The 8,339-nt window shown below is 34.8% G+C and overlaps 2 protein-coding genes across 9 annotated transcripts; both read right to left on the bottom strand.

Moving 5' to 3' along the window:
- LOC104722733 (SPX domain-containing membrane protein At4g22990-like) lies at nucleotides 746–1,262 on the bottom strand. Its single transcript, XM_010440949.2, has 2 exons — nucleotides 1,119–1,262; nucleotides 746–1,036 (listed from the first exon to the last, which is right to left on the bottom strand). The coding sequence occupies exons 1-2, from the start codon at nucleotides 1,225–1,227 to the stop codon at nucleotides 798–800; spliced, it is 348 nt and encodes a 115-aa protein (XP_010439251.1). The 5' UTR covers nucleotides 1,228–1,262; the 3' UTR covers nucleotides 746–797.
- LOC104722732 (SPX domain-containing membrane protein At4g22990-like) lies at nucleotides 2,296–5,819 on the bottom strand. Of its 8 annotated transcripts, none has more exons than XM_010440947.2 (10): nucleotides 5,801–5,819; nucleotides 5,065–5,123; nucleotides 4,854–4,974; nucleotides 4,451–4,762; nucleotides 3,806–4,371; nucleotides 3,427–3,734; nucleotides 3,155–3,333; nucleotides 2,882–3,072; nucleotides 2,669–2,802; nucleotides 2,348–2,586 (listed from the first exon to the last, which is right to left on the bottom strand). In XM_010440947.2, the coding sequence occupies exons 2-10, from the start codon at nucleotides 5,115–5,117 to the stop codon at nucleotides 2,348–2,350; spliced, it is 2,103 nt and encodes a 700-aa protein (XP_010439249.1). In that variant the 5' UTR covers nucleotides 5,118–5,123; nucleotides 5,801–5,819. The 8 variants fall into 8 exon arrangements, with proteins under 8 accessions (XP_010439250.1, XP_019088832.1, XP_010439249.1 ...); XM_010440942.2 differs by lacking the exon at nucleotides 5,801–5,819 and adding an exon at nucleotides 5,490–5,794; XM_010440945.2 differs by lacking the exon at nucleotides 5,801–5,819 and adding an exon at nucleotides 5,490–5,794 and having other exon boundaries at nucleotides 5,065–5,120.

Genomic DNA, 8,339 nt, shown 5'->3' with positions numbered 1-8,339 from the left:
CAAATACTGTATGTTACATCTATTAAAATAAAAACAAAATATATCACATCATATATTAAGATTTGTGGTCGCATGCTAAATCAAGTTTATGAAATTCTGAATCATTGAACGTTGCTTAACTAAAACCAACTTGTTGATTTTGGTCAGCCATGTATGGAGACTTGTAATTAAAGAATCACGAGACATAATTATGTGGAGATTATAAAGCACTATATCTTTAAGAAATACTACAATATATAAAAAATAACAAAAAAGTGAAAAAGGAAACCAAGGAACAATTGCTAGTGGCAACGTTCATTTTCAACGAACCAAATCACAAGTTTACAATGATTTATGATTTTCTTGGCGTTATTACAATCCGTGTGGCATCCACTATACGATCACAACCAAATAAACAGAAAAACCAAGAAAAAAAAGTAGCAAACGAAGAAACTTCTGAAAAAAAAAGAACAGTTTTGTTACATTTCGAAATGATATTTCACAGAAATAAATCGTCAAAATATGTAAACAGCAGGTGATGTGATTATAATAAGAAGAAAGAAACAAATATCAAAGACTTTATAGAAATTAATTCCGATGATCCACCAAAGAGAAGAGTAAAGTAGGAGTTTGAGGTCCATAGCACAATAATTATCCAATCACGTGACCGATTTTGTATTAAATTTGCCGAAAGCGCAGGCAAATGGTCCTTTTTGATATGTCATTAATGTTTTAGTCAACGTACCCTTATTAGTGTGACATCTACTTTTTGGTTCAAATTGTAACGATTTGGTTATTAAGGGATAAAATTTGTACTACTAATACATGGAGTTATAAGTAAAACAAGTAGCTACGATGGACAAAACACAAATGACTAGAGACGGAAGCAGCGTGACATTCAAAAGCATATCCCGTCCTAAGTAACCAGCCACCGTGATCGTTGCGTCAGCAATCACACGTGCGATCGTGCCAGCCTCCGTCGAAAGCAAACCTCCGTTATAAGTCCCTCTCGATAGCCTCGACGACATTACTCTCGAGAGTAACGATAGATTAACACCTATAAAACAACAAGTGGGGTTAGTAAGATTGATCTATATAGAAGTTTTTGAGTATAGTATCAATTTTTTATTTTTTTTTACCTTCAAGAACTTCTGCAGAAACAAACATGATGAGTCCTGAGAAAACGTATTGTGGAACAGTGTAAGGAACAACTACATGGAAGCTGAGAAGTATTCCTACACAGACCATGATCTCCGAGACCAACAGGATTTGCCTGTGACACATAAAGTTTATGACTTTAGGGAAACANTCATTAATGTCTTTACACTCATCACAATCAAACATGGAATGTATGTGTGTGCGTTTATCCATATTATACGTGTCCATATATTTATCATCCACTCCTGACTCCACTACATGGGTGTGTCGATGTTGGGTGGTACAAATTGCTTTTTTTATAACTAGTGTTTGGTTAATTATAGAAAGATGAATAAAAACTTGTAAACTTGTGGTTTGTGTTAGTGTTTTGTATATCTTCATTTGCACTTTTATATAATAGCTTATGATATTAACAAATACTGTATGTTACATCTATTAAAATAAAAACAAAATATATCACATCATATATTAAGATTTGTGGTCGCATGCTAAATCAAGTTTATGAAATTCTGAATCATTGAACGTTGCTTAACTAAAACCAACTTGTTGATTTTGGTCAGCCATGTATGGAGACTTGTAATTAAAGAATCACGAGACATAATTATGTGGAGATTATAAAGCACTATATCTTTAAGAAATACTACAATATATAAAAAATAACAAAAAAGTGAAAAAGGAAACCAAGGAACAATTGCTAGTGGCAACGTTCATTTTCAACGAACCAAATCACAAGTTTACAATGATTTATGATTTTCTTGGCGTTATTACAATCCGTGTGGCATCCACTATACGATCACAACCAAATAAACAGAAAAACCAAGAAAAAAAAGTAGCAAACGAAGAAACTTCTGAAAAAAAAAGAACAGTTTTGTTACATTTCGAAATGATATTTCACAGAAATAAATCGTCAAAATATGTAAACAGCAGGTGATGTGATTATAATAAGAAGAAAGAAACAAATATCAAAGACTTTATAGAAATTAATTCCGATGATCCACCAAAGAGAAGAGTAAAGTAGGAGTTTGAGGTCCATAGCACAATAATTATCCAATCACGTGACCGATTTTGTATTAAATTTGCCGAAAGCGCAGGCAAATGGTCCTTTTTGATATGTCATTAATGTTTTAGTCAACGTACCCTTATTAGTGTGACATCTACTTTTTGGTTCAAATTGTAACGATTTGGTTATTAAGGGATAAAATTTGTACTACTAATACATGGAGTTATAAGTAAAACAAGTAGCTACGATGGACAAAACACAAATGACTAGAGACGGAAGCAGCGTGACATTCAAAAGCATATCCCGTCCTAAGTAACCAGCCACCGTGATCGTTGCGTCAGCAATCACACGTGCGATCGTGCCAGCCTCCGTCGAAAGCAAACCTCCGTTATAAGTCCCTCTCGATAGCCTCGACGACATTACTCTCGAGAGTAACGATAGATTAACACCTATAAAACAACAAGTGGGGTTAGTAAGATTGATCTATATAGAAGTTTTTGAGTATAGTATCAATTTTTTATTTTTTTTTACCTTCAAGAACTTCTGCAGAAACAAACATGATGAGTCCTGAGAAAACGTATTGTGGAACAGTGTAAGGAACAACTACATGGAAGCTGAGAAGTATTCCTACACAGACCATGATCTCCGAGACCAACAGGATTTGCCTGTGACACATAAAGTTTATGACTTTAGGGAAACATTAAGGAGAATAGAAGAAATCAGCAAACAGAGAAAAAAACTTACCGGTCTTCGAACATGTTGCTTATGTAGCTTCCAACGACGAGGTTAACAGGAAGAACCGTGAGACCAAGACAAAACAAGAAGATGGCAACTGAGCTCGTGGACCAACCGAAGTAATAAGTTGTGATGACACTAGATTCAGAGAGAAGAATCTCCATTGCATACTTCAGCATGAAGTATATCAATAGTTGAACCTGAAAACCAATCAAGTTGCATCATCAGAATTGCACAATTACATCTCAGAAGTGAATTCTATTGTTTCAGGTTTTTATATACCTTTACTGAAGGTGTAAGTAACCTATAAGCAGCTACAATGGAGTTTGCAGGTGCACGGGAATCTTCAGCAGCTTCTTCGCTTCCATCACATTCATCTTCACCTTGTTCTTCTATTTCTTCTGCTGTAATCAGCAATGGTTGTTTTATACCTTTCTCCAGATTCACATCATGGACTGTTTCTATCACTCACACCAAACAAAAACCGTTACAATCAGTTTTTGATAAGTCCTATCTATCAGTCTATCAAAGAAGGAATTAGGAATTAGACATACCAGAGTTATTAGACTCTTCTGAAGTCTTAGGAATCTCCTCAGGGTGAAGTGCAGGCTCCCGAAATGAAATAGCTAGCCAGACTAAGTACATAAGCCAAGCTATAGCCATAACCCACCCCGGCAATGTATCTTGGTTAAATGTAACTTTATAGATCTTGAATCTGACTTGCAATAGACCAGCAAGCGCTGGACCACACGCCATTCCTAGAGCACTTGCACTAACAAACCCGGCTGAAGCCTGCATCCTGATCTTTAACGGTACACAGTCACTTATATATCTCCGGTTCACTGCTCTTGCTGATCCCAACCTGATATATACAATATGGTTAATTCCTCAAGAACTGATGATATGAGCAGTTTGAAGCCTAAAGAGACTTACCCACAGAAAAGCCGACCAATCAAGAGAACTGCTATTGAGTTGAGGTCAAAAGCTAATGCATATAACAAGTTCCCAATAAAGAGGACAATGCTACTAAATATGAGGGGTTTAAAGTAGGATCTATTGGACCAGGCGCTGAAGTAAACTGAAGAGAAAAGCTGAGCTACAGCCATAGCACCAATTACAACACCGCACACCGTTGCTGCTGCACCGAGGCTCATGGAATAGTCATCTGCTGTAGGGACAATGATATATGTATTGACCATATAGAGAAACGTGTTAACCAAATTCAACAATAGAGACATGAAGTGATATCTCCCATCTTCTTCTTCCCCTTCCTCATCTTGTGGACTCGGTAACTCTTCTTGCATTATAAGCGCGTGCTGAGCCATAAAGTGTAGAAAGTTTGTTGACCGAGTTAGCCTATCCACTGCTGCTCTAATTGAGTCCACAACAGGATCCTGGAGTGGAAGAACTGGCTGATCATAAATCGATAAGTAGCTTCCTTGATTGTTTTGAAGCTCATGAAGGTTACGAGATACAGCTCCAACAACAGCTCCAAGGCCCTATATATCAACATTTATAATTAAATTCAAGCTTAGATCAAGAGTGATCAATACAGTTGCATATAAGACTTGAGCTTACCACATGTCTAAAGACTTGCTGAAGTTCAGAATAAGGATGGTTAGCACGAGTCTTGACATAATAGTTTGTGAATCTATAACCAAGTCGTTTATCAAACTTCTTCAGTATCTTACGGATACCAATAGCATTCATCTCAACGAAAAACAGAAGCTTGAGAAGATCTTGTCCAACAGCTCTGTACTCCTCCTTAAGATTAGTTACAAGAGATATATCAGGCTGCTCTTGAAGAGCATCATGCGACTCCCTTAGTCTCTGTAGCCTACTTGAAAGCAATCCTTGTTGCTCCAACATGAAAAGAGCTATCTTCTCGATCTAGTAAATTGCATTCACATCCGAATTAGCAAATTACAAAACGCTCCACACCACTTTTGTATTCTTAAAACACGCTAAAACGTGTAGTTACCTGATTATCAAGCATCCTAGAGAAATCTTTAAGAACATGGCGACGTTCAAGATTCCCTCCTTCTAACTGGCGACTGTACTGTTTCACTTTCTTCTTCATCAGTTTGTAATTAATGTAATATCTACAAGAGAGAAAGAGAGAGAGAGACCATGATTCACATTAGTAAAGGACAAACATTAGTACTGTTTCGAATAGTATATCAAGAAATTACCCTTGCCATTCTTGAATACTCCGTTCCTTGAGCTTCTTCCCGAAGGTAACCATCTTCTTCTACAATGAAAATAAAAAGACGAATCCAACTTTAAATGAAAACCACAAACACAAACTGAACTATGCGGTGCACTCAATTAGTGACGGGGACAAGACATGTTGCTGCTACTGGAAAATAAAGATTCGGATATGTGTGAGATATGTAATCAATAAGTGTGATTCATGATTGTGATGTGTTGATTTGGTCAACCAGAGAGACTCTGTTTTCAGATAAAGAGTTAAAGACGCAAATGGTAACAAATCACTAATAAGAACTTGAAGTTATAATGCAATCTACAAGAATTCACAAACAACTCTTCTTTTTTTCTTATCCAATGGATAAGAAATGAGCGAAACCGCCATTAATCATCAAACAGAGAAACTCACCGTGAATGAATTAAAGATTCAACCTTTAGTCTTTACAAACTCACCGTGAATGAATTAAAGATTCAACCTTTAGTCTTTACAAACTCACCGTGAAGAGAACAGAGAAAGGTTCAGTACTCTCAAAGGTTGATATATATATATATATAGAGAGAGAGAGAGAGAGACCAGAAAATTGTTTTTGTTGCAAAATCGTAATTTGTTTAACTGTAAAACAACCCTATTGTATTTGGCTAAGGACCGACTTGAGACTAAGATTCGGTGAGAAAAGAAACAAAAGGAAAGAAATCAAATTAAGAGAGTGGCTCTCTGACCTCTCTGAGTTGCAACTGCGGAGTCACGTTGAACGATTTTTATACGGTTTTTAGAGGATGAATGAAGAGTAACCAAGTGCTGCTGACAGGGTCGGGTCCATCTTTTTTTTGTCGACTCGGACCTATTCAATTTTATTTTTTTATTTTTTCTTAATATTTTTTGGTTTTTTGAGATAATGAATTTAAAATTTTATCTTGGTAACAGCAATTTTTCTGTTGAAAAACATTTTCATGACGGCAAACAAAAAAATTAAATATATATATATATATATATATATATATATATATCTCATTCTCTTCTGTTATCCTCTTTTTTTTTTTTAATGTTTTGAATTTTGCCTAAAAAGTTAAAATAGATCAAACAAAATGAGTAGACTTTTCCGTAGATAGGATCTACAATTACGTGTGTTGAAAAAAATCAAAACACATTCCTTGGAAGAGCTCTACGATCATACTGCATGATATATAATTAATCCGAGGTTATGGCATTTTATAATAAGTCATTGCTTTTGGCATGAGATTCAGGGGGTTAGACGTAGACGTATTCTTGACCTTTATACATTTGTGGGATCTACTAAACATGTGTTACTAAACAATTGATAAGAGCATCTTTGAAACAATTGAGAGGTGTGCCACCATAATGGTCAAATATGATATGATTCTATTTCTAGATCACATTATTACTTAATTGAAAAAGTTGGGATCAATATATATGTATAAAAGAAGAAATTGGTTTTATATAATATTTATTTCTACTGATTTTTTTTTGTTTTTTTTGGGACCAACTAATTCTAGTGAACGGTTTAATGGTGTGGAAAGTTCATATGATTACTTGGCTGTCGTGAGACGCTTATCCGTAGTATAGTTCACGTGGATACGGATATGAGGAGTGAGGATCAAGATTCGTAGTGTTCATTGAAAGTTTTCTGTGGTTACGTTTATTGTATAATGTTTCCATGCTTCAATTTATTATTTCAGAACTTATATATATAGTGAATATCTAACCCGGTTCGGATTCCAGATTGACTACATGAAGTGGTGATTCGTCATATGATTTGTCAACGTTTTTCTTAAGTTCTTAATAAAAACCAATATTAATTTTCATTCTCTGAAAAGTTTGTTCATTTTGCTTTTGGTCCATTCTATCTTTTCAAGCATATTATTATATACCTTTCTAATCCCTTCTAATGTAGACATCCATTATATTCATGATCATGGTCGGTCCATGTGTGTTCTTGGTCCATGTCGTCATTCTTAGCCATCTCTTAAACCGTTAGTATATAAGTATGTCATTAGAATTCATGTGGTAGTTCTTGTATGCACCTGGGTGAATGGAAATGTGGTCCCTGCCACGATTGCTCGATTGTACCTTACCTGTGTTTAAATAGCACATGTTAATTATGTACGCAATTTACAATAAACCACTATCAGAAACATTGATTATGATATAAATATTTCCAAAAACAATCTCTACGATACGTAGAGTATGATAAAAGTCAAATGTTTTGTTGGAAATATGGATTTAGGTTGGATTTGAGTTTCTTAACAGACGTTGAATGACATGTTGTGTATTAAAAGTTAATACAAACACGTAACATGATATGTACTAATGACTAATGTGTAGCACTTACATATTTCCAAACAAAAATATGTCGTAATTTATTTTTCGTTATAGTTGAGGGTCTTGAGGCAAAATCTAGGGTAATTACAAATCACATAGGGACAATTGTATCTTCTCTCTATCTCTACATCAAAATTAACGAAACATTATCTTACTAGCTAACAGAGAACGTAATAAATTCCTAACCAGTACTGCATGGGTTGATAAATAAGGATGACCCCAAGAACCAAGTTCCCATGTGCCTGCAAGAAGTGTCAAAGACTTTGTATGTGATCGTCACACAGACAACAAGCATAATATGGAAAAAAACAGAAAAAGCAAAATTTCTTGTCCATATAAAATAGTAGTACAAAACTAAAAATATCGAGAAAGACATGTACGTAGTTGGTGGCATTGATGTGCACAGCCCAAAAGACATACATGTGTCATGTGTGTGTGGTTAGACTGATTTACATTTTCTCAATAATTCACACATATACTGGATGTGAATGCGAAAACTGATAAGATACCACCAGTACAAGTATAAAGTATAAATTAGATAAACAATCAAGTCATCATTTTATTTAGAATTACCACCTAGTACTTTACTTACTTCTTCATGTCAGTACATAAATGAAATAATTCATGTTTGCTGAAAGATTGAGTGGGTCCTCGATTATATAAAATGTTAAGTTGAGGATCTCTTCTTTTTATGTATGAGACAACAAAATACTAGTTTTAGTATAATATCATGTGCCATATAAATATCATCACGTGAACAAGCTAATCTGACCAATGAGTAAGACAAATTAAAATATTAGTCTAGAAATACGAACCTCTATCATGAGATTCATGACGAATACAATTACAAATAAACTCAAAAAGTAGTATCACTTTCGAAACAGGGATATTCGATTTCTGTTTATCCAATTAATCAAA

The sequence above is a fragment of the Camelina sativa genome, chromosome 11 (genome assembly GCF_000633955.1).
Source record: "Camelina sativa cultivar DH55 chromosome 11, Cs, whole genome shotgun sequence".
Classification (NCBI taxonomy): Eukaryota; Viridiplantae; Streptophyta; class Magnoliopsida; order Brassicales; family Brassicaceae; genus Camelina; species Camelina sativa.
The sequence above is the reverse complement of the archived record's forward strand: the minus strand, read 5'-3'. Positions and strand labels throughout refer to the sequence as shown.

What these genes read in the sequence shown, in the direction of transcription:
- LOC104722733 (XM_010440949.2), bottom strand. Translation starts at nt 1,227, where the DNA reads ATGGTCTGTGTAGGAATACTTCTCAGCTTCCATGTAGTTGTTCCTTAC. An exon ending in TTCTGCAGAAGTTCTTGAAG is followed by an intron (nt 1,037 to 1,118) that starts GTAAAAAAAAAT and finishes GTTGTTTTATAG; the next exon opens with GTGTTAATCTATCGTTACTC.
- LOC104722732 (XM_010440947.2), bottom strand. Translation starts at nt 5,117, where the DNA reads ATGGTTACCTTCGGGAAGAAGCTCAAGGAACGGAGTATTCAAGAATGG. An exon ending in AGTATTCAAGAATGGCAAGG is followed by an intron (nt 4,975 to 5,064) that starts GTAATTTCTTGA and finishes TCTCTCTTGTAG; the next exon opens with ATATTACATTAATTACAAAC. An exon ending in CTAGGATGCTTGATAATCAG is followed by an intron (nt 4,763 to 4,853) that starts GTAACTACACGT and finishes GCAATTTACTAG; the next exon opens with ATCGAGAAGATAGCTCTTTT.